This window comes from Cucumis melo, chromosome 9 (assembly GCF_025177605.1).
Source record: "Cucumis melo cultivar AY chromosome 9, USDA_Cmelo_AY_1.0, whole genome shotgun sequence".
Lineage (NCBI taxonomy): Eukaryota > Viridiplantae > Streptophyta > Magnoliopsida > Cucurbitales > Cucurbitaceae > Cucumis > Cucumis melo.
In genome coordinates, this window is record NC_066865.1 from 325,787 (window position 1) to 351,965 (window position 26,179).

The 26,179-nt window shown below is 38.6% G+C and overlaps 1 protein-coding gene across 7 annotated transcripts in view; it reads left to right on the forward strand.

Moving 5' to 3' along the window:
• The first annotated feature begins 65 nt into the window (after positions 1–65).
• Positions 66–26,179, forward strand: part of LOC103498718 (fanconi-associated nuclease 1 homolog) — a 30,052-nt gene continuing 3,938 nt past the window's right edge. Inside the window, exons 1-8 of one of the 7 annotated variants that reach the window (XM_051090081.1) lie at positions 66–328; positions 426–597; positions 1,372–1,859; positions 3,641–3,745; positions 7,246–7,543; positions 7,627–7,689; positions 16,650–16,724; positions 16,816–16,925. In XM_051090081.1, coding sequence (XP_050946038.1) covers positions 248–328; positions 426–597; positions 1,372–1,859; positions 3,641–3,745; positions 7,246–7,543; positions 7,627–7,689; positions 16,650–16,724; positions 16,816–16,925 — 1,392 coding nt within the window. In that variant the 5' untranslated portion in view covers positions 66–247. Of the gene's footprint in view, positions 329–425; positions 598–1,371; positions 1,860–3,640; positions 3,746–7,245; positions 7,544–7,626; positions 7,690–16,649; positions 16,725–16,809; positions 16,926–26,179 lie in introns of all 7 variants that reach the window. The other 6 variants (XM_051090080.1, XM_051090083.1, XM_051090082.1 and 3 more) reach the window with 6 other exon arrangements.

Below are 26,179 nucleotides of genomic sequence, written 5' to 3' on the forward strand. Positions count from 1 at the left end.
AAGAGTAATATTTTTTTTTTACTATACAACTTTAGAGCATACTAAATTAATAAATTGGAATTTCCCTATTCTCAATATCTGGAATGTAAGCAAGAGAGTAGCCATACCCTTCGGCAAGTTGGCGCGAACTTGAGACCATTTCCCGCTCCCTTTGAATACATAGAGTGTAATATGAATCCGATCATGGCAGGACGGCGTAGAAGGTAACGGCACTGGAGATGCAGCAGCCCTAATCCGATTCTCAATTATGTTAAAAGGAAGAGAGAGCTTGGTCCGATTGGTAGGCAAACGTAGACGCTTTCTTCCTAATCGTCTTGCCATTCTCGAGGTGCCCATTTATCTCCTCCTCTTTCTTCTTTTTCCTTTTGAAGATTCAATTCTTTCTTCACTTTTGTTTTATGTATCTCGTTGTTTGGATTGTACAGAGCACTTTGAATCTCTGCTCTGATGATCATTGCAATCCCCTTCCCGTTGAGAAAAATCTGGATCCTTATGATGATCGGGACATTGAAAGCAGTAGCTCCCGGAAATATGTTACTTGCCCAGTTTGCAGTTGCAGAGTAAATGGGGAAGACTCCACTATCAACTCCCATCTTGGTATACTTCTTATCTTAAGATTATTACACACACACACACACACACACACATATATAGATACTTTGCTGATAAGATTTGCCTCTCTATGAAAGTTTGTCTGCGAACTGTGCTCAGTTGTGAAAGAATTTCAGTGTGCATCTATTCATCTAAAGAAGTGTAGCTTTCTATTAGGTTTCTTTGGTAGGGTTAGTGTGTCATTACGTACTATATGATGCTGAAATTTCGTCAAATCTTTCAAATTTCGTCAAATCTTTCAAATCAAGTGTTGAAAGAAACTAATCTTTGCCATAACGATCAGATTGGTGTTTCAAGTTTTTCGGTGCAAGATATTTGTTTAAATTGGAATGTGTTCATCTTCCTTGTTCAGTCTTAGCCTTCTTGAATTCTGGATTGTCATAGTTTGCTCTTCCTCTGGTTTATGTTTTGAATTTGTAATTTGTTATGTATCACTGTATGTTGAGCATCGACTCTTTATTAAGCATCTTGTAGGTGCTTCAAATGAAGTTTGTACTTCTTTTTTGTGATGATTTATTAGCACCTGATTACTTACTTTAAAACCTTATCCTTAAATGGGATGGATAGATGAAGTGAAAGCAGTGTTAATGCATATTACCAATTGTGAGCCATAGGCAATAGTGTGACTTGAAACCTAGTATCAACTGTTTCTGAAACCTTAACTACATTCTCAACTCAAAAATAATGAACTGTTATTAGTACTATATTTGTTTCTTTGATTTTTATAGTGACTGGTCAGTGTAATATTGTGGTTTCCAGATGAATGCTTATCTAGGGGAACAAAGCGGAAGTTGACTCAAAGCACTCTTCTTCAACTAAACTTCTATTCCCGATCCAAAGATCAACCTCAATCTCATGTTCTGAAATCAGAGAAAAAGGAGTCTTCTGTGGGTCCTGGTGATGGTCTAATGCCCAGTACTGTCCATAAGTTGCCCAAAGATGCATCTTGTATTGAAAATGACGAAATTATATGTGAATCATTAGTAGAATGTGCAATGCGGCCACAAAAGGACTGTTTATTTGATGCCCTAAATCATTGTGAAAGAACTAATGGTGCTTCAGAAATTTGCTGCTCTCCTAAGAATAAAACATCTGGGATGCTTGTTGCCAGGGATGATTTATCTGGGTTGATTCTTCAAACTTTTATTGTCGGTCGTAAGTTTAGTGATGAAAAAGAGTTAAATCTCGGGGAAAGAATCTCTCTTGAAAGGGATCCTACCAATGTAAAGGATCCCAATGCCATCAAGGTATGATTCTTCTGTTACTGTCTCTATTTACATTATTGCAGGAAATGCACCTCCAATTCACTTGAGAAAACTTATGAAGATTGACTACTCAAATACTGAAGTGTTTATGTTTTCTATCGTAAACCTATAATGGTATTAACTGCTCTAAATGGATCCTGAAATAACCCTAAGTATTGGCAAATTATGACACAGTTGAGCAGGGAAACAATGAACTACTAAACTTTGAGAACTCCTAGCAGAAAATTTTGGAAATTGAACTCTTGACTGCTGGAAATTTACTGAGTTTCTATGTTCCCCTGCATTTGTATGTAGTTATCATCCATTCTAACTCCAAGCATGTTAAACTAGGGTTATAGTAAACTCTTGGTCGTTGTATGAGCCAATTTCTCACCATTTGAACAGAAGGTATTGCAACTGTAGCCTCAAATATAGATTATGGTATTTTTGTGAATTAAAAGTTTGTCTCCGTTTAAAAAAATGTGAATAAGCCATGGGTATGAGAACTTGCAATAGGCACATGAGGTCCGGCAGCTAGCTAAGTTCAGAGTTCTGACCAAGAAAGTGCCTATCCCAAAGGCAAATGACTCTTCCTTACTTTTGACGCACTACAAGGCTGAAAACGTAATATACAGTAGATCACATTAACTCTCCGTTGTCATGGGGTTGGGGTCTGAGTTTCTTGTAGTATGTACCGGGCCAAGATCTGAACAAGGGACAAGTTGTTTTCTGATAGCAGTTAGAACTATTTGGCAGTGTTTACGATTGTAACACTATTGCAGTTTCTTCTGCCTACTTAATGGATTGTATAGGGCACCTCTGAGTGAATATGAACTGGATAGTCCATGTAAAAAGTCGTATTGCTATCAAAACATCTCAAAGAACATTTGTTTCTAATTTGAGTTGGTTCATTGCAGACTAATCATATGGTAGCTATTTGGTCCATCATTACGCCAGTACAACTCCCTTTTCTCCTATTTTCACTAAAGGTTTCTCGTTTGCAAAGCTGAGGAGCCTCGGATATTTGATGCTGCTCGATGACTCAAGCCTTGTCAATGAGAAAGAGCAAGAGTACTGTCCTCTAAATCCTCTTAGGTTGGAGAATGTCAAAATCCTGCTCAAATTTTGTTACAAGCGTCTTTCTTGATAGAGAGAATGTCCATAGAAGACTTCTAAATTCACCCTTGGGTGATTGCTGGCACCTTGTACTTCACTGTCCACACCATAAGCTGACATCCAGTGCCTCAAATAGCAAATCTGTGCAGGTTTCTCGTACTTGAGTTCGGTTCTGTCCATGAAAATTTTGCAAAGATCTCTTCATTCCGCTTTTGAGTTATCTTTAATGGAGGATTCTCATTACTATAGCTGGACCACCTGCAAACCTAGCATTCTCTACTTCATACAATTCTAACTGTTTTGGTACTTGCTGAAAGTATGACCTCTATATTAATCTGAATACAGACCTTCATAATAGTTGGAGAGAGAGAGAGAGAGAGAGAGAGAGAGAGAGAGAGAGAGAGAGAGAGAGAGAGAGAGAGAGAGAGAGAGAGAGAGAGAGAGAGAGAGAGAGAGCGGGGGGGGGGGGGGGGGGGGGGGGGGGAAGTCATCTGTATCTGTATGTCTTGAATGAATATACTTTTACTCCTGTACATCTTTAAATCTGTATACATTTAATCCTGGAAGAGAAGCTTTAAGCACCGGGAAACAAAGAAGACTTTTACTCCTACAACATACCTTCTCCATTTTCTTTATTTGTTAAAATAACTGCTGTCCTTTTGATATAGGTTATTTCTGCAGATTCTGAATGTTGTAAGATGCTTGGATATCTTCCACGCGAATTAACCAAGTTTTTGTCTCCCCTAATTGAGAAGTATTGCCTGAGCTTCAAGGTATTTCTTTGGCCTACTGGACACTTGAACGTTCTCATGCATAAAAAAAAATTGTGGTACGATTTCAAAAGAGCATTGTAATACTCTAATTTCAGAGGACACAAATATTCAAATAAGCGATAGGAAAAAATAAAATAAAAATGTAACACAGTCATTATTTCTTTGTTGAAATATAAGTATGAATTTTCAAACTACGAAATGGATGAGTTAACACTTTTGATTGACTTTTGAGGAAGTTACCTTGTTAGTTGGACAATGATGTTACGCTCCTTGTCGAAAGATGAGGGAAGACAAGATCATATTTTTTTGATAAAAACAACTTTCATTGAGAAAAAATGAAAAAAATTCAAGGAACTACATTCATAAGCATTTACAGAGTTGAAGAGAGGAACTGCATTCAGAAAAGTAAACTGAACTGGCTGGTTGTGGGGGATGATAACACTGGCTTTTTTTACCGATTTCTTAATGCAAAAAAGAGGGGAAACCTAATCACAAAATTGGTTGATGAGCAAGGGGAAGCAAGGAAGTCCTTTTGGGACATTGAAAGGCTTTTATTGGGATTTTTTGATGGCCTATACAAAAGGATTCCAGGGGACTGACACATTCCTTTCATCACAGACTGGCCTTGTGTCACTCCCAATCAGAAATGTGTTGCTTGTTACCAGATTTTCAGATGAGGAAATATTCAAGGCTGACGCACTCAGTAGAAACCAAGCTCTGGGTCCGGATGGTTTCACCACAGAATTCCTTGTGAAGCACTGGTCTAAGCTAAAAGGAAGCTTCAAAAATCTGTTTGATGATTTTCACAGAAATGGAAGGTTAAATGCTTGTGTTTAAGAAAATTTCATTTGTTTAATACAAAAGAAAGAAAATGCGGTTCTCGCCCAGGATTAGCCTCATCACCCTCACATACAAGGTGATAGCAAAAGTTTTAGCGGATTGTCTAAAACACGTTATGGATTCGATTAAGTCCATTTCAAAGCGCATTCATTGAAAGAAGGCAGATTCTAGATCTAATCTTAATAGCTAATGAGGCAGTTTAAAATTATTGGGCTAAAACGAAAAAAAGGGTTGGATTTTGAAGCTAGATCTTGAAAAAGCATGTGATAGAGTGGATTGGGGTTTTCTAGAGAAAGTACTGCATTGTAAAAGGTTCAGCTCTAAATGGTCAACCTGGAGGTTGGATTGCCTTAAAAACCCTCGCTTTTCTATTTTCATCAATGGGAAATCAAGAGGCAGAATTGTGGCTTCTAGAGGCATTCGTCAAGGAGGCCCCTTCTCTCCTTTTTTATTTCTTCTTGTCAGCGAGGTTCTAGGCACCATCATCAACAAGCTCTACACTAATGGGCATTTTGAAGGCTTCATGGTTGGAAAGGAAAATGTCCATATCCCATCCTCCAATACGCGGATGATACAATCCTTTTCTATAAATATGATGAGGCCCTGCTTCTCAAATTAAAGGAGGCCATTAAATTGCTTGAATGGTGCTTTGAACAAAAAGTTAATTGGGATAAATCTGCACTAAGTGGAGTTAATGTGGGAGAAGAAGATTTGTTCCAAATGGCAAAAAAATTAGGACGCAAGGCGGAAAAACTTCCTTTTCTGTACTTAGGTCTCCCTTTGGGAGGCTAGCAAAGACAGAAAGTCTTCTGGCAACCATTGATTGATAGGGTGCACAAAAATCTGGATAGATGAAAAGGATTCATTATTTCTAGAGGAGGAAGACGAACTTAATGTAATTCAGTCTTGGCCAGCCTCCCCACCTATTATTTGTCTTTCTTTGCCATTCTTGACAATGTGGCTTCTACTCTGGAAAAGCTAATGAGAAATTTCTACTGGGAAGGGCACTCCAGTAGTAAAGTAAATCATTTGGCGTCTTGGAGAAAGGTTACACCTTCTCAGCTTGATGGGGTGCTTGGTTTAGGAGGCATCAAAATTCAAAATATGGCTTTTCTTGCTAAATGGGGATGGAGATACACGAAGGAAGATACCACATTGTGGAGGCAAGTTATAAGAAGTATTCATGGCAAAGAAACTTTTGATTGGCATACGTTGGACAAATCTGGGAATAGTCTAAAAAGTCCTTGGTTAGCATTTCAAGAATGTGGAGGAAGGTGGAAACATTGGCCTCATTTAAGCTTGGTAATGGAAGAAGATTGGCCTTCTAGAAGATTCATGGGTAGGTGGTATCCCCCTAAATCTTCAATTCCCTAAGCTATTCAAAATTGCTTTTCTACCTAATGGTTTAGTTGCTGCCCATTGGGACAATGTCGCGGTGTCTTGATCTATAGTGTTTTGCGCCTCCCAGTTCTCTATTTTGGGCTTTTCTATTATTTTCATTGTATAATTTTTTTGTACTTCGAGTTTTTATATTAACAAAGAAACTTGTCTCCTTTTCAAAAAATAAATAAATCAAGGCATACAATAAAACAAGTCCACCAAAAACACCCCAACTAAAGGAAGGGGTTCCAACTAAGTAAAATGTTTCCAAGCGAATAATTACAAAAGGTATTCGTAACTAAAGCCTAAAGGGATACATGAAATCTAGCTAAGAACCACACCCCACAAGGGTCTCTTTCCCTACCTCTAAACATCATATCATCCCCCTCTCCCCTTCCCTCAAATATCCAAAGCACAACACACACCCGAACAAGCCACAAACAATGACATTTCTACCTAAAAGGCGAATGGAGGAAGAACTCCTTGATCGTCCCACAAACGCTCCTCTAGCCCGCCAAGCTAGCATCAAACTTCTGCATAAAAGAGCTTCACACAGCCTGCGTAGGAAGGCATGATCATAAATTTAGGATGTGAGTTTGTGAGATTTATTCGAAGGTCCTTCTTTTAGATGTTGGACTTCAGGCTAGCGCATCATAGAGATATTAGTGATATGATAGGGGAGTTCCTCCTCCCTAGGCCTTTTCATAAAAAGGGTTGGTTTTTATGGCTTACTGAGGTGTGTACTATTTTATGGGATCTTTGGCGAGAGAGGAAAAATAGAGCGTTTAGTCCCTATATTTTAAAAATTGTAATAAATGATAGGTCATCTTTCTGTAATTTCATCTAAACAATGAAATTGCAATTTCCTGTAAAAAATAATATATTTTTAAAATCAAGAACTAAAGTTCTACAAAGTTGTAAGTACAGAGACTATATTCTGCTTACGATAAAGAAATTAAATTGTTACTTCACTAAATTTTTTGAGAACAAAAGTGTTTTTCAACCTAAGTAAAACAACTCATATATATCAGTTAAATTTTTGTATAAATGAGTGGTATTGCTGTTAATATATTTGTGCGTGTCTCTCTTTCTTATGTGGGTATGGTTTTCGTTCTTTGTGACATTTTCCTATGCTCTTATTTGTCATTCAAGCCAATTGGTTAGTTTTCTGTGACTTCTTTGGCTAGCTTGGGGAGATGTCATTTGGCTATCAAAATGCTGACAATTATATTCTTTTGCGTTTATTTTAATTTACGTCATAAACTGCCTCCTACAACAAGAGGGAAAAAATGTTTTTGGACTCCCATATCTTTCAGGGACTTGTGACAACTGCTCCCAGAAGTTCTGTTGACGTTGTACCCATTGAGGTCATGTGTGACAACAACAAATTATTTCATGAAAATAATTTTGATGATGAGGAGTTCAAAAGTTTATGGACAAGCATTCAGAAAGCAATTGATTCAACGAAAAATTTCACTCCTAATGCTTTGAAATATCAGAAGAACTTTTCTGTTTTGATACAAGAAGTATTACAAAGTTATTCCCATTTATTGTCCGGTGATGAAAAACATTTTCTAGGTAACTTATCAAAGTTATTTATCATCATTTATCTAGTTTGTTTCAAGCTTTTTCTTGTCTTTTATGGATTCCGCTTTGGACAGATGTATTCAGTTCACTTTCAGATGACAGTCAGAGGCTTTTTATCCGTCTTTATTTGCGGAAAGGTTTGGTTTCCTTCTAGTTTTTGTGTACTGAACCATCACTTGCAATTTACATTTTGTTTTCTATTCTCACTCCCGTTGATAAAAAAGTTTTAAATATCATTTTAGTCCCCATACTAGCATTGAGGACTAAATTTAAGATTTGTTGAAAGTGCAAGGACTCCAATTAGGCAATTGAAAATATGAGGACTAAAATTAAAAAACTTCAATGTATAGGGACCAAAATGGTATTTTAACTTAAAATGATAAATGACATACAAAAAGACCAAGTTCCTAATAAAATGTATTCGAGTCAAAGTTGACATGTGAGATTTATGGAGGGGTTCAGATGTTTCAACCCCACTGTTGATCTTCTAATTTGGACATGATATTAGAAGGTCCGGGAGTAAGTAAGACCAAATTAGATTTCTGCGTTGATTAGGATTTCATGCTTTTAAGCTTTTTGGTATTCGGCCCAATAAAAACTAAATAACATGCAAGGGTTTGGTGCAAGGTGATAGTTGCTTTCATATGCTCGTATTTATAATAAATTGCACTAGTTGGAGGGTCCTTCTTCAGTAGGGACTTTTTGAATTTTGTTTTTTCATGTCCGTGTATTCTTTCATTATTTCTTAATTAAAGCAATTGTTTTTATAAAAAAACAAATAATTAATAATTAATATTTAAATAAAGAACTACAATGTATCTTTTCTTTCTTCATGCGATTGTCCGTCCCACAATCAGCCAATGCACAAGACGACCCAAACCAAAAAAAGTTCTTAACATCTCCATCTGGCACAAATCATAGAAAGACCATAATCAAATTTTTGCTGCTTGGTTGGTTTTGGAATAATGTCTCACTGCAATTTCCCTTTCGCATTCTCTGATACATTTTGTAATGCCCAATAGGTGTTTGGTTCATGAGTATGTCATATAAATAGGTGACTGTGCCAAATGCTATCGTAATGGAGTATAGTGTATCATAGAAATACTATCGTAAAAAAAGGTTAACAATTTCTCAATTTAAGATTTTGTACCAATAATATGGTAGTGCCAAAGAACAAAGTACAATCTTTTAACGGATCTGTGTTAATTTTTCAATTGTACTAGGTGTGACATGGTAAATTCAAAAGAGGAATTTTTCGCCCTTTACCTATGGGGAGAGAAAGGTGGGGTGAGTGAACGAGTGGGGGAGGCAACTGCCCACTTCCCTTACAAATAGGAGCCCACTCACCATGATCAAGTAACTAACCTACCTTTTAGGACTCTACCCACGATCATGCCCATTAATAAGTAACTACCCAAATCTTGCCTAGTACTCCAATCTCCCACTACTTGAGCAACTACCCACTCATCCCCTTTTGTCAGGTAACCATCCATGATCTTGGAATAGCCTCCCAGGATCAAGCTAACCACCTGTGTTGGAAGTAACTAACCAGGATCTTGGAATAATCTCCCATGATCATGAATAACTACCAATCACTAGCCACTCACCTATTTTGCACGCCACTTTCTACTATCTTCCAAGCATCCTTACCAACTTAGTTGGACAAGTATACTCTAAGAAGCACCGACACTTCTAAGACGACCAAGTGACGATGTCCGACACTTCTTTGACACCACACGCCCTTGACATGCCCATTTTATTATTGTTTTTTAATTTCGTACAAGCCCAGCACGGCTGGGACATAGAACCTGGAAATTTGGGAAGAAAAAATTTACTAAAACTAACATTTTAAAAGCTCAAATGCCCAGCCCAAAGACAGACCATCAACCCCTCATTATCGGCTTATTATTATTGTCTTTGTCATTTTCTTTTCCTAAAAAACAGACCTCCCAAAGCCACGATATCCCTCATTTCTCCATGCCCAAAACTTCAAGCCCAAACCTCCACATCCAAATGTTCACACCCCAACATTCACGTCCAAACCTTCACTGCATAAATTCATGAATTCTATAGTGTTTAACTTGTTATTTTGATGTTTTCAAATGGAATGTTTTACAATATGTTTATATGCACGACATATAATTATTTATTATTTTTTTAAATAACGTATCCCCAACGTGTCGTGTCTTACTTTTTTGAAAATTAGCTTGCTGCCGTGTTAGCATGTCGCTTGTCCGTGCTTCCTAGACTATACTTAATAATAATTTTCTATTATTAAGTGACTCTTAGAATTACTTGTCACGTGCCTTGCCTTTGGGTAAGATGGCTCCGAGAGTGTTTTTTTGTTGAAGCCGAAACGAGCTAGCTCCAAGAGTGTTGTGTTGCATTTTTCCTCACCCTAGACCAAGCTTCCATTCACACCCTAGTGCTTGCTCGATCGCTCGCGCTATATAAGTGTTGAGGCTACACCTCTCGTGAATGCCATGTGTGTGCATGCCTTGCCGGTTGCTACTTGGCGTTGGCTTATGACACACCGTTCATCTATCTGGCGTTGTGCACCCCCACTGCTCCTTACGTTGAGTGTGTTGCTGCCCTATCTTGACCACGCTGACGCTCTCACACCTAAGCGCCTGCAGGATTCTGTGCGGGCTTGCCTATGTTGGGTGCTTGCTCTCCCAGCACACTTTGGCATTCTTGTGTACGCCACCTGGTTGTCGACCGCATATGTTGGCCACTAAGCATGTGGCATGAGCAGCCAGCCGACGTCATGCCTTGCATTATGCTAATTTCTTGTAGATTGTTGTGTGCTAGCCCACATGCCATGACACCTTGGGCATGTGTCTTGGCTAACCTCAAGTCAGCCTATGGGTGTGCTCCTTAGCTACTCGACATGGTCCACCTAACATGCCGTGTGCTTTGGCACTTCGGGGCATAACACTAGGCTAGTGCTTACCAATTACCATGGTGCTATTTGTAGTTTGACGCTTTTATGGATAATTTATTTAATCATGCATTAGTGATTTTCTACTATTGACTATAAGATTTTTCTTTACAGGAAACAAATATGTATGTTCAACGGAGAACAACAAAGAGGATATAATTACAAAAAAAAAAAAACTATTAGATAAGAGCCTTCCAATTGTTAAAAATCATGGAAAGGATATAATTACAAAAGAATTTGGTGTAATTCGTACACCACCAAGAGGGTTGTGTGTTGCACAACCATCCAAAGAGCATTAAAGGAAGCACACTTGTCTTTAATTTTTTATGCTGTTTCTTTCATTCCATAAACACCAAAGTAAGAGTGGCACATTTCCATAAAATTCTACCCTACCGCCATAGACGGGACAATCTAATTCTTCCATCATCCGATCATCAATTTTGTTAGGAAGGAAGCAAGTCAACCCAAAAGTTTCAAACAGAAGAGACCAATAAACAAGTTTCTAAAAAACTCCATCTCTTATTTCTAAGTCCAATAAACAAGTTTTTAATTGATCAACCAGGGAGGTGTGCTTTTTATTAAAAAAAAAATTGAGGCGGTGAATCAACCAAGAGATGAAAAATAAAAGGAAATAGTTGGCCAATATTTTTTTTATTGACTTCAGTAAGCAAGTAGTCCCCGAAGCACCTCATCATATCCATGGTTTACATACTCATTGTTTAATTCCATGGTTTACATGCTAGTTGAGATGCCCAGGTGCACCTCTTGATCCATGATTTATATGTTCATTGTATAATTCTCTTGTACGATGAGCTTTTGTCTCAGTATCAATATATTAATAAAGAGGCTGTTTCCTTTTTTAAAAAAGGAAAGCAAGTAATCCCATTGGCCATTTGAGAGGCAAGTCATGATTAAAGGATGCAAGTGGCGGTGGAGTTCTCTATTCAATGAAGCAAATTGTTGAAAGAAAAATCCAGCAGTTGGCTGAGAGCCTCCTCACCATTGAAGAAAAAAATTTGATAAATTGAAGTGTGCCGTGAGCATAATTTTTTTTTGAAGAGCATTGAGTGTTTTTTCAGCACTTTAGTGAGGGGCAGTGATCTTACTATTTGAAAATACAGTGTGTTTTTCTATTTGGGTTGAGAATTTCTCTTATTTTATTCCAAGATACCAACATGTGGTATTGGCTTTTGTTGGGCTATTTGGGGAGAGATTTGTGAGCGTGGATTTGGATTTCTTTCAATCTCCATCATAGTATGTTAGATACCTAGATTAGTATACACGGGTTTATCTTGTATAAGAGTAATTAGATTAGTATAGGGTTAGGGGTATAAGGGTAGTTAGATACTTAGAAAGTTACTGGTAGTTATTATGTAAGTGTGGTTACTAGTAGTTATTATGTTAGTGTGGTTACTAGGGTGGTTACATCTTGTTATAAATGGAGGGAGGGCAAGTGAGAGAGGGAGGTTATTCTGTGGAGTGATTTAGGGCTTGGGTGAGAGTAATCAAAAGGGAGGTTCCAAATGCCTTATACTTGGGTTTATCTTGTATTTTCTTATAGTTCATTATAATAAATTAAGATCTTGTTCTTGTTAGCAAGTGTTCTAACACAGTAGAACTTGTAGTTGCAAAAGACTGAACGTAGTCTTAAGTTTGGAGTGAACAGGTATAATTTTCAATGTCTATTGAAAGCAATAAATACGAAATCGGCTTATGTGGAAATCCGAGAACCGGGAGAAAAACCACGATGTTTTTAGTTTTTATTATTTTCTGATATTCATACAATAGGTACAAGAGGGAATAAATAGAAAAGTACAAAGAGAAAAAAGGAAAAAATATATAGGATAAAAGTTCCCAATGGGCTAAGCCCACTAATTCTAATAATTCTAACACTCTCCCTCAAGTTGGGATGTAAATATCAATGAAGCTCAACTTGCTAACACAAAAGTCGAAGTTTGGTCTGAGAAGCCCCTTGGTGAGGACATCAGCAACCTGTCGACTCGAAGGGATGTACGAAATGCATATGCTTCCACTGTCAAGTCTTTCTTTGATGAAATGTCGATCAATCTCAACATGTTTAGTTCTATCATGTTGAACTGGGTTGTTAGCAATACTAATTGCAGTTTTATTATCACAAAAGAGCTTCAATGGAGTTTCACATTCCTTATAAGGACTTTCTGGAGTCAAATTTCCTCACATATTCCCTAACTCATAGCTTTATATTTGGCCTCAACACTGCTCCTGGCCACAACACTTTGCTTCTTACTCTCCAAGTTACAAGATTGCCCCAAACAAAGGTACAATAACCGGAGGTAGACTTTTTGTCAACAATAGATCCTGCCCAATCTGAGTCAGTATATGCCTCAATGGTCTTTTTGAGATTCCTTCTATATGAGATTCCTCCTGTAATATGTTTTCCAAAGAACTTGGTTTGTGGGTAGGATTATAGGGTGAGGATCAATGTCAGACACGGTACTAGGAGTAGGTTCGATAAATTCAAAGGTGTTGTTAGACTCTTCACCCACACTCTCCCCCTAAAGATGGCTAACAGGAAAATAGGGTTGGTTCTTACAGAAAGTAACATCCATAGTGACAAAGTATTTCTTGGACGGCGGGTGAAAACATTTATAACCAAGGGGATACCCAACAAACACACAAGCCTGAGCTCGAGGGGTAAATTTGGTCTGATTAGGGCCAAAACTATGGACATAAGCGGTACACCCAAACACACGAAGAGGAACCTTTAAAACAAGATGAGTAGAGGGGTAGGACTCCTTAAGACATTCTAAGGGAGTTTGAAGGTGGAGGATACTAGAAGGCATTCTATTGATTAAATGAGCTGCTGTAAGAATAGCATCTCCCCATAGGTATGAAGGAAGGGAAGTGGAAAGCATAAGGGAATGGGCTACTTCCAGAAGGTGGTGATCTTTTCGCTCAGCCACTCCATTTTGTTGAGGAGTGTAGGCGCACGAGTTTTGGTGAACAATCCTTTTAGAGGCTAGAAATTCACTAAAGTTATGGTTTTGGAATTCCAGACCATTGTAGAATAACAATTTTTTTATGGAATTGTGTTTCAATTGTGTGATAGAAGTTTTGGAAAATAACGAAAACCTCAGATTTATCGGTGATAAGGTAGACCCAGGTAAGATGGGTATGATCATCGATGAAAGTTACAAACCACCTTTTTCTAGATGAGGTGGTGACCTTGGAGGGACCCCCAAACGTCACTATGGATAAGGGTAAACGGTTGTGTGGGTTTATATGGTTGTGAGGGAAAAGAAACACGATGTTGTTTTGCCCGAATGCACACATCACAAGTTAACGAGGAGACATCTATTTTAAGAAAGAGATGGGAAAACAAATATTTCATATATGTAAAGTTCGGGTGACCTAACCAAAAATGCCATAATATAAAGTCATGTTCAGAGTTGCTAAAATAGGAAGACAGTAAAATAATCGTAGAGATACTACTGTCAGAGGTATCATCATTAAGGATGTAAAGTCCCCTACTATGTCGGGCAGTGCCAATCGTCCTCTCCGAATTTAAGTCTCGAAAGCAAACAGACTCAGGTAAGAAAGGAGCTTTACAGTACAACTCATGGGTGATCTTACTAATAGATAACAAATTGTAAGAAAGCTTAGGCACATGCAAAACATTATGGAGGGAGAAACCGTCAAAGAGGACTATTTGTCCTTTCCCAGCAATTGGGGCTAAAAAGCCATCGGCTATTCGGATTTTCTCATTACCGGCATATGGGGTATAAGAGACAAAGTGCTCCGAGAAACCTGTTAAGTGATCTGTGACCCCCGAGTCCAAAATCCAGGGATTCGACCCATCAACACTAATAAGGCCAAGGGACTGAGACATACTTGATTGAGCAATGGCACTTAGAGTATGAGAGTTGGTCTGGCTAGCAGTAGGGACAATTGGCTGAGAGGTGCTGGCAGTCTCCCTAACATTGGTACGTCCTGAGTTCTGTTGCTCGTTGGAGGAGCGTTTGTTACCTCTTGGGGACCGACCGTGGAGTTTCCAACACTGGTCCTTGGTATACCGTTGTTTCTTGTAATGCTCACAAACGAGAATTGGTTTCCCATTATCATGGGTCAAGGATCGAGCACTAAAGGCAAAAGAGTTAGTTATATAATTTGAAGGCACGTTAGGAAGCGAAATGACCGAGTTCTTGGAATACATCGGTAGATTGGTTTGTGCCAAGGATGCACTAACTTCAAAAACAGCTCTTCTGTAGGTTTAATTAATCCCGATACCACAAACATATGGCTGTCCATAATCGAAGGGTGCCGATGACTCGTCCGCTTCAATCCCCAATCTGTTATGGTGTTGGTCAGCCCCGTTCCTATAGAAGAAAGGTTGTTGTAAATGGTCGACGGACAGATTTGCACTGCTGTACAAATTTGACAGTTTTGAAGGTTGCTGTCCGGCGGCGATGGGCGACACGTGTGGCGGTGGATGATCGGAAGGGTGAGACGGTTGAACAGCGACGACGAGTAGAAGCGGATGGGATGGGCAGTGAGATTAATGGACGGCGGCGCGTGGGCCCACGCGCTCGACAGAGGCGGCGCGTGAAGTGGTTTCTGGCCGGAAGGTTGCGCGGACGGCGACGAGGGTTGGCCCATTTGATAGATCGGCGGCGTCTGAATCCGTTGGAGTAGTTTTTCCATGGTGGTGTCCACGGCGGCGGCGGCTGTTTTGGTGGGGGTGATTCCTAAAATTTTTTCTAGGGTTTTGTTGTTTCGCTCTAATACCATATTAAACTGCCAATTCACCCAAAAGCTTAAGCTGGTGGTTGAAGGCAAATTTAATTATATATCACCAACACTCCCCTCACTTGTGGGCTTGAAATATTTGAAAGACCCAACAAGTGGAAATCAATTTTACCTCACTTGTGGGCTGAAATGTTTGAAAGGCCCAACAAGTAGAAATTAATTTTTAATTGGGGAGGAAACGACAATACAGGGGCTTGAACACAGGACTTCCCTGGATCACCTGTTCTGATACCATATTGAAAGCAATAAACACGAAACTAGCTTACGTGGAAACCCGAGAATCGGGAGAAAAACCATGATGTTTTTAGTTTTTATTATTTTATGATATTCATACAATAGGTACAAGAGGGAATGAATAGAAAAGTACAAAGAGATAAAAAAGGAAAAAATATTTAGGGTAAATCTTCCCAATGGGCTAAGCCCACTAATTCTAATAATTCTAATAGTGTCGTTCTCCTTTTTTCCCTTTCGCTACGTTATTTACAATTTTATGATTCGTTGCTTATTTGGTTCTAACCTGTGAAGTGGGAATTTGAGATATAATTTAGTTTATTCCGCATTTATTTATATCTCGCGTAAATTCCCAATGACCCTTCCTAGCAAAGTCACATTGCAGAAAAAGTTGATCAAGAGTTTCATCACTGTTCCCACGTAAGCAGCAGATAGAGATGGAGAGGCCCATAATTTTAAGCTTCCTCTAGAGTTTGTCATAGACCACAAGAAGAGTTTCACCTTTTTAGGAATTTTGAGCTTCCATACAAGACTGACTAAAGGAATGGTTGGCGTAAAAGTTCTTCTAGCACTGTTCAAAAAGCTGATTTGGTCGTAAAAGTCCTGGAGGCATCAATCATCCATCTAAGACAGTCCGGGCTGTCAAGAGGAGTCCAAGAATTTAGAACCTCCAGAATAGCCAGCATGTCACCCATTTCTCTATAAAAAAAAACCCGTTTTCTAAGCCCCATATTTCCAGGATTGATTAGCAGCACACTAATAATCAGCAATCACGGCCTCCTTTTTAAGAGATAAAGCATATATTTTCTACAATTTTGCTGTTGACTATGAGATCAATGAAGATAAATGGAGCGAAGGATCTTTAAGCCAATTAGTTTACTTAAAACAGTTCCGTTTCACCAACAATTTTTGGTAACAACATTCTATGAGTACTATGTTGGCACAAATATAATTATTAACCGGGATAACTGCTCTCATTTTCTTTTGGTTATTGACTGTTAATTCACAAAAAGAGAAAGATAAACTATTATTTTGTTGTTATACTAACATGTTTTTCTCTGCGTGCCTCCTCTTACATCATCTAAGTTTTCTTCATGCCTAAAATATTTATTTTCTTGTGTTGTTTTGTTTTGTTTTCAGGACCATGGTTTCGGATGTCTTGTACTTCTTACAAAGAAGTATTGGATCCTAAAAGGGCAGCCGAGGAGCTCTCAGGTAAATTATCTTCACCCACAAGCACAATCTTCCTTGCAAGGGCAATTAAATTTTGGGATTCTCCTTAACCCCAGTCCACCTTCAGAAGCAGGTTATCTATGTTGCTTTGATACAACTGAAGCTGATAACACTGACATGATCCAGATTTTGAATATTCTCACTGTCTCTGAGCTTCGTGAAGTTATGCGCATGCTTAAGAAGGTTTGCTAGTTAGTGTTCCTCTTCACTGTAACTTGTTAGTGAGTGCATCTTACACTTAGGAGGCATTTGGGGTAAGGTGTAGAGTAGTTAATTCTGGAGAGTTATGTAGTCATGGTGTTCATGAAAGGCTGGCCAGGAGTGGAGTTTAATTCCTCCAACTCTAACACCTTGGTTTAAACACCCCCTTTAAGAGTTGAATAGTACCATAAGTTCAAAATATTTTTTGGCTGTCCATAGGCCATTTGAACAAGTCCACAAGGGGCAAGTAGAATCAAAGGTATAATATCTTAAGATTTCATTAAAGCAACAATGTTACTGTTTTGTGTATCATCAATCACCTTTATCGTGTGGATTTATGTTATTTTTTAATATTAGAAACTAAACGATTGTATGAACTTATGTTAAGATGAGATTTTTGAGTGATTGAGAACTCCACATTGAAGTGATCATCTACAAGTTTGGAATGAACCATAACTTTTTTTCTAAGGAAACAAGATTGTCTGATCATTCAAAAGCGTTTGCAGATAAAAAATCTCTCTTCAAACATATTACAAGAATCCTAAAAAGATAAATAAAGGAGATTAAAAACTAATTTGGTAATCAAAATGTAATGGTTTTACCAAAATATCCGAATCCTATTACATTCTTTTACGACCTTACTTGAAAAGAATTTGTTCCATAAGTCAATAGTGTCCTAGATTTCTTTTCCTTGAAATGGAGACAAGCCTCTATATTAATGATAATATATGAGATTTAAATTTAAAGTACAAGAGTATTGTACTAAGAGCAAAAGAAATAAGGGAGAATACAATCTAAGTGAAAACTTAGGCAACAAAAAGAAGACAACCTAAACAAATGAAGTCAAACAGAGCAAAGCCTTTCCAAGGCGAAACATCCATAGAAATCTAAATACAAAGAAAAACTTGACAACTCTCTCAAGAGGAGTCCATTCGAATATAATAACTTGCACACCCAAAACTTCAAAATGAGAGGAGAAAGAGAAGCGTCGAAGAGAAGTAGCTGGCCACCTCCAAACTTTTCTTGTCTGTGCCTTCTAGAACCCAGAGGAACTCGAATAAATCTTCCAAAACAAGCAAAATTTATTCCAAAAGAATTCCCCAGAAAATACTCCCCTTTGACGAGCTATAAAAACGGAGACCAAAACACAATCAAGTAGGCTACCACAAACAACAAGGCTTAACTCATCCACCTAGTGCGAGAGAAATCTAGGAAAGGAAGCACGGTTCAACAACTGGAGGGACTATAATGAACATCCGAAGGATCGTACTTGAATAAGACCACACTCAGCAACTATTGACTTTAGATTTTTTGGTATGTCGCAAGGCCGGGGAAAAGGGCGAGTAGCAAGGGGCAGTTTTTAAAAAATTAGGTCTTCCTCGCAATAGAAAAGGGCATTAAGATTTCTTTCTAGAGGCTCAAAATGTCTCTCCCCCTCCGGCTTGGCTGTCTTATCAAAATGCTCAATTTCCTCACTACTAATGCTGAAAGGAGAGTCAAAAGATGGAGAGGGGTTCTGCTCGGGGAGCCCCTCAAGAATTTCACCTTTGAGTTGGGTAAAGAAAACTCACCATACTTAACTGCATAGGATGAGAGGAAATAGATTTGACTTTTGATGTAAATCAAATAAATCTACTACTTTATTGCTTTCTATTATATCTTATCTCTTTTTAGTTAAGATTTGTTATTCATTAATAGGCTGTTAAGATTTGTTAATTGCTGTTAGTTACTATGTAACCACCTATTTTTCCTATAAATAAAGTACATCCTCTCACATTGAGAGCAGAACATTCATACAAAAAATACTCTTTAGTTCACACCATTTGGTATCAAAGCGCCAAAAGTTTCTGGGTCGAATGACTGTCCGACGTGCTAATCTGGGGGCAGCAGAGCAACTTGCTCAAAACCAAGAGGCGGAAGAAAATCCCGTCCTCTCTCCAAGAACTACCTCGAGACGCTTGCTGTCCGTGGAAGCTTTTGCGGAAAGAATCGAAAATACACTTCAAGAAGTCTTACAAAGACTAGAGGCATTGGCACCTCATCAAGATGTTCATCAAGAACGTGTTTGTGACTGGGGGCAGTGTGGCATACGTGGTGCTGGAATTTGTAGGGCTGAAATAAATCATCAAGAAAGGAGATATGATGTCTAAGAACGAAGGAGACCATTTCAAGTCTATCAAAATCCTTTTCCAAGAAACCAAGAAATGTATCAAGAACCTCAAGATTGGAGTTCCTCTGATGATGAGCTGCAAGAAAGACCTTTTTTAACCAGAATAGAAGATTTCGACCTCAATTTGATGAAAGAAGGAGAGAACCAGGAGAATACAAGATGAAAATTGATCTTCCAAGCTACGATGGTAAACGTAATATTGAGATTTTTCTTGATTGGTTGAAGAATACTGAAAATTTTTTCAGTTATATGAACACTCTCGAGGTAAAGAAAGTCCACTTAGTAGCATTAAAATTGAAGGCTGGAGCATCGGCTTGGTGGAAACAACTCGAGGTTAATAGGCGAAAAAATGGGAAGAGACCTATTGCTTCATGGGAGAAAATGAAAAAAAATTAATGAAGACATGTTTCCTCCCTATCAATTATGAGCAAACTCTTTATAATCAGTATCATAATTGCCGACAAGGAGCAAGAAAAGTTGCTGATTATATAGAGGAATTTCACCGGTTGGGTGCAAAAACCAACCTGATGGAGAACGAGCAGCACCTTATTGCACGGTTTGTAGGAGGATTAAGGTTGGACATCAAAGAGAAGGTAAAATTACAACCTTTTTTAAATCTTGCTGATGCTATTACCATGCAGAATCCGTTTGAGAAATTATTGAGTTGAATTTGAAGAAAAATACAAGGAGGGGACCATGGAACACTAGTTCCAAATCGGCTGCAACTCAATCCCCTGTGACTCGTTATAACAAAGATCAAGAGAAGGATAAAATTAATGAGACAAATGGAAAGAAGCAGCGGAAAATGCCTATCAAAGGTCGAATTTAAGCAAGTGTTTTCACTGTGGTCAAACTGACCATCTCTCAAATGCTTGCCCTAAAAGAAAGACAGTGGCTATTCTTGAAGAAGATGAAGATTATATTGAGGAACAAGAAGAGGATTTCTCTTAAGAAGAAGAAGTATTAGAACCCGATGATGGAGAGAGGCTATCATGTGTGCTGCAAAGAGTCTTAATTACTCCAAAAAGTGACACCTCTTACCAACAAAGGCATAGCCTTTTCAAGACCCGATGTACCATCAAGGCAAAGTGTGCAGTGTAATCATTGACAGCAGCAACAGTGAAAATTTTGTCTCCAAGAAGCTTGTGGCTGCACTTAAGCTGAAAACGGAGCCTCATTCATGTCCTTACAAGATTGGGTGGATCAAGAAAGGTGGTGATGCACAAATAAATGAGGTTTGTTCAGTCCCTTTATCAAGTGGAGGGACCTATAAAGATCAAATTGTGTGTGATGTCTTGGATATGGATGTTTGCCATATTTTACTTGAAAGATCATGGCAATACGACATTCAAGCTATTCATAGGGGGAGAGAACACATATGAGTTCCAATGGATGAACAAGAAGATTGTGTTGATGCCCCTAATCAAGAAGAATGAGAAAGGAGTCTATGAAAAGAAGGCTGAAAGTCATCTTTTCATCACTGTAAGTGGAAAAAAATATCTAGAAACTAGAGAATCTGATATTTTGGGTTTTGTTATTGCAGACCCTCGTACTACAGAAATTTCCAGCTTGATTCCACCAAAGGTGCAAGACCTATTGCGCCAATTTCAACCTATAATAGAGGAACCCTCTGCATTGCCTCCTCTTCGAGACATCCAGCACATTATTGATTTGATACCCGGCTCCTCTCTTCCCAACCTTCCTCATTACAGAATGAGTCCTAAGGAGTATGAGTTCTTACACCAACACATTGAAGATTTGTTGAAAAAAAGGGCAGATTCAGCCAAGCATCAGCCCTTGTGCCGTACCAGCTCTATTAACTCCAAAGAAGGATGGCAGCTGGAGGATGTGTGTAGACAGTTGAGCCATCAACAAAATCATGGTCAAGTATCGCTTCCCTAAGAATTAATGATCTCCTTGACCAACTTGGAGCTCTTGTTTTTTCAAAGGTAGACCTAAGAAGTGGATATCATCAAATTAGAATAAGGCCGGGAGATGAGTGGAAGACGGCCTTCAAGACTAATGAGGGGTTATTTGAATGGTTAGTGATGTCTTTTGGCTTACCAAATGCCCCAAGTACCTTTATGCGATTGATGCACCAAGTGTTACATATATTCTTAAACAAATTCGTGGTAGTCTACTTTGATGATATCTTAATCTATAGCAAGAATGAACAAGACCACATGCAGCACCTAAGACTAGTTTTTGAAGCCCTTCAAAAGATAAGTTGTTCATTAATTTGAAGAAATGTATTTTCTGCACGGAAGAAATATCTTTCCAGGGCTTTATTATATCTGAAAATCAAGTGAAGATGGATGAAAGCAAGGTGGAAGCTATAACTAAATGGCCGATCCCTAAAACAGCAAAGGAGATTCAAGCTTTTATGGGACTAGCATCTTTTTACAGGAAGTTTATTAAGAACTTTAGCTCTATAACAGTTCCTATGACTGATTGTTTGAAGAAGGGAGCCTTTTATTGGGGAAAAAACAGCAGCACAGTTTTGACTCCCTCAAAAGAAAGCTTGCCAGCCAACCCGTCCTCAAATTACCAGAGGTTGACAGCCCTTTTGAAGTGGCAGTAGACGCCAGTGGAGTGGGAATTGGTGCGGTCCTTTCCCAAGGTGGTCATCCGGTAGAATTTTTTAGTGAAAAATTGAGTCCTAGGCAAAATTGGAGCACATATGAGTAGGAACTTTATGCACTTGTTAGGGCCTTAAAACAGTGGGAGCACTACTTATTATCTAAGGAGTTTGTACTGCTCACTGATCATTTCTCCTTAAAGTATCTCCAAGCCCAAAAAAAACATTAACAAGATGCATGCTAGATGGGTGTCTTATATCCAAAGATTTGATTTCTTAATCAAGCATCAAGCGGGCAAAGAAAACAGAGTTGCAGATGCCTTAAGCAGAAAAGAGACTCTCCTAACTGTGCTTTCAGCTGAAATTACAGCCTTTAATCATCTTCCAACGCTATATGAGACTGATGAAGACTTTGGTGAGATTTAGAGTCATTGTATTGATCATATCCATGATAGAGATTATCATTTGGTGGAAGGTTTTCTCTTCAAAGGAGACCAATTATGCATTCCCCATACTTCCTTAAGGGAAGCCCTTATAAAAGAAGCTCATTCGGGAGGCCTAACTGGTCACTTTGGTCAAGAAAAGACTTTTCAGATTGTCATCAAGAGGTTTTATTGGCCTCAAGCTAGACGAGACAAAGATGTTATATTTGCCAAAGAGCAAAAGGATCTTCATCTAATGCCGGTCCCTACACTCCTCTTCCAATTCCTAAGAACATATGGGAGGATTTGTCAATTGACTTCGTTGTGGGTTTACCTAAGACTCAAAGGGGCTTCGACTCGAAAATGGTTGTGGTGGACAGATTCAGCAAGATGTCTCATTTCTTGCCTTGTAAAAAAACCACAGATGCATTGCACATTGCCACTCTCTTCTTTAAGGAAATTGTTAGACTACATGGCATCCCAAAACAAATAGTTTCTGACCAAGATACAAAATTTCTTAGCCATTTTTGGAAGACATTGTGGAAGAAGTTTGACACCACCTTGAAGTTTAGTACCATTGCTCACCCACAAATAGATGAACAAACTGAGGTAACTAACCAGTCCTTAGGAAATCTAATTTGATGCCTTAGTGGAAACCACCCTAGACAATGGGACATGGCCCTCCTACAAGCAGAAATTGCTTTTAACAATATGATGAATAGAACCACGGGCAAATGCCCCTTTGAGATCGTGTACACCAAGGCACCAAGGCTGACATTCGACCTAACTAGTCTTCCTAAAGAAGTAGAAATCCAAGAGGAAGCTGAACAATTAGCTGAAAGAATACAGAAACTTCACAGAGAAGTCATTGACCATATCACTAAAACTACTAAGTCCTACAAAGAAGAAAAGAATAAGAAGAAAAAGGAAGTCTATTTCCAAGTTGGCGATCTTGTAATGGCACATTTGAAGAAGAAGAGGTTCCCCGTTGGAACCTATTGAAAGATGAAAGACAAACAGATTGCCCATGTAGAATACTTGCTAAATATGAGCCCAATGCTTACAAAATTGAACTACCGACCTTAGAAGCTACAATGCACCGGATGAATTTCAGCTTTCATAGCAAACTCGAGACAAGTTTGATGTTCGGGGAGTGGAATGATGTAAATCAAATAAATCTACTACTTTATTGCTTTCTATTATATCTGAACTCTTTTTAGTTAAGAGTTGTTATTCATTAATAGACCGTTAAGATTTATTAATAGCTGTTAGTTACTATGTAACCACCTATTTTTCCTATAAATAAAGTACATCCTCTCACATTGAGAGCAGAACATTCATACAAAAAATAAAGACTTTAGTTCACACCAACTTTGTAGAACGGGTTGGAGCTTGCAACCGGGTACAACTAACTTCCAATAAATTTGGATTCATCTTTAAAAAGTCCTTGAAACTGCTGGAATAAACTGAGGGATGAGCAAAGAAACGATTTGCCACTAACAAGTCTAGAGCTTGATATTTAAGAATCTGGGCTCTTAAGGAACACTTAATCGAGATCTTCCTGAAGTTTTTCCTTCCAATGAAATACTTTGGAAAGGGCTTGAGGCAATGTGGGAAGACCTTTGAAGATTTCTTCTTTCGGTTTTAATCTTGACCTTGATCTAGCTGACGAGTGGAAGGGTAGAAGAAGAGAAAGAGCCTGATGATGAAGAGTTGATGGGAGCTTGGTCGAGGGAAACTTTAAAGGACTCTAAAGCACTCGATAGGGGGGAGGGGGGGACAAAAGCTGAAGCTCTGATGGCATAGAAGGTGGCTGTTGGTGATTTGAAGAAGTCTGGGTGCCATGTGTGTGACTTTTTTGCCTTTTGGCTTTCCTTTAATGAGGTATCAATCGAATTAATTTGGGAGGGATTTAATTGAATATTTAATGGTAGAGTGACTTTTGGGTTTTCATTGGGCAATGCAAAAGTCTTGGCCGTAATTTTTTCTCTCCTTATTGATTGCAACTTTTTGTCTCTTTATACAATTTCCCTTGAGAAAATCCCATTCCGGATTTAAGCCATTCAAACCCAACCCTTCATCTTTCAAAACTTTATTAATTCTTACTAAGTCAATAGGATTCGGAAATCCTTGATAAAAAAGGGATTTTGAACCACTGAAAGTTCTTCTAGAACTTCAATATCACCAAAATTAAAATAGAAGTTTCCACGAGATTCATCCTTCAATTTAATTGTTGTCGGTAAAAAACCACAGAGATTTTTCTTCACCTTAATTTTAGCTTTCCACACATTAATCATATTCAATGTATCTAAGGATAGGCTCTTGAGGCCACCAAAATAATTCCCAATTGCAGCAAAGACATCCTTTTTCTAATAATCCAACAGTAAGTTGTTGATGGATAACCACCCTCGGAATCCTTGAATAACTTCCAGCCTGCCATGTTTGAACTTGTTCCATTTTTCGACTAAAATATGAAAGAGTCCAATACGCTGCCATTTACCTAGAGCTCTACCAAACCTTCCAAATTCCTTCGGGGAGAGGCGGATTAATGCCTTATCAGCATACAAAGGATTGATGCTGATTTGTTCTTGAAAGTGGTCCTCGGAGTTTCGGCAATATGCTTCCACTCATTATGAAAGAGCCTGGAAATAATCCATACAGCTGAAATCTTCCACGAAAACCTTTTCATTCTTATGCACCCAATAAGGAGAGGTCGGATTACCCGAATGGTGAAATTGCAGATGACCTGAGTAAATGCTCTATTTTTGCTGATGCCCAAATAGAGGCCGGAGGAATTTATATTCCTGACTTCGAAACAAGGGAGGGCTGTAAGGATTCAAGCTTGCCTTTGCTATGTCCCGGGTTCCTATATTCTGGTCAATATTTGTATAATCCATGGACTCAACTTTATCAACATAAGTCGATCTTTGGAGCTGTGAAAGGGTTGATTTGGAAGCCGATGGCTCGATAACCATTTCTTACACTCCAAGTTTGATAAGAACTATTCCAACATTTGGAGGAAGCACGACCAACCCTTCTTGTATTCCCTTGAAAGAACCCTGACGGTTGAACGACCTCTTGAAGCAGGCCAGAAGTTGCAACATAAAACCCAACTGGATCTGAACTTTGGGAGGTTTGTTCTCCCACGGTCGAGCTCCCCAAATTTCAGAAAGAAACGATCCTCCGAGCTTTTCTAACTAACTTTGTTATCGCTGCTAGGAACCAAATCAGATGGGCTTCTGATATGACTACAGATCATTGAGCTTCCACATCCTCCACGTGAAAGTGGTCGTTTTCCAACCAAACGCGAAAGTGCATATGAAGTATTTTGAAACTTGCTACTTCCATTGTGCAAGAACTAAGGCGAAGAAAACCACGAAGAACACTGAAAAAGATGCCAGGTAAATTACCGGAAAGGAGCAGAAAATCAATGGAGAAGACAATGGAGGAAAGAGAGAGGTGAGACGAGAGACGAGAGACGAGAGACGAGAGAGCATACTTACCCCATTGATGTCATGCATAGACAATGTTCAAAAGATACTCGGAGCGAATGAATGGCAGAAAAAGTGACCTGGTATGTGTTTGGGGTCCTTTGAGTTCATAAAAAGACATCTCCCCTTTAGAACTATTTCTATACAAAAAGTATGACCCTTTAGACGAAACTCTCATCACTCAACTCTACAATTTTCTCCCTACCAACTCCACAAAAACTTAAAAAAGAATTGAAAAACCTTCCTGAAGAACTTTGGTAATCTTTATGGACTCTAGTAAAGTGGGGAAATGAAGGTCTTGAGCATTTTCGAGAGGAAGCCTGAACTTGGAACCAAAAAACTGAAAAGCTCTTATACTACTCCTAGAAGAAGCCTGAAACTTCACCCAAAGCCCAGAAACTTTAAGCCGACAACAGTGCCTTCAAGTTCTCTAGGAAACCAAGAAGATAATAAAAGAAAATTTATTTCCACCACTAAGTTTCAAATCAAACCATTGAAGAGGTGATCGAACTATTAGCAAGAAGTTGGATTGCTTCAGTCTGAAACGGGTAACCGTGCAATTCAAGCTTGCTCAG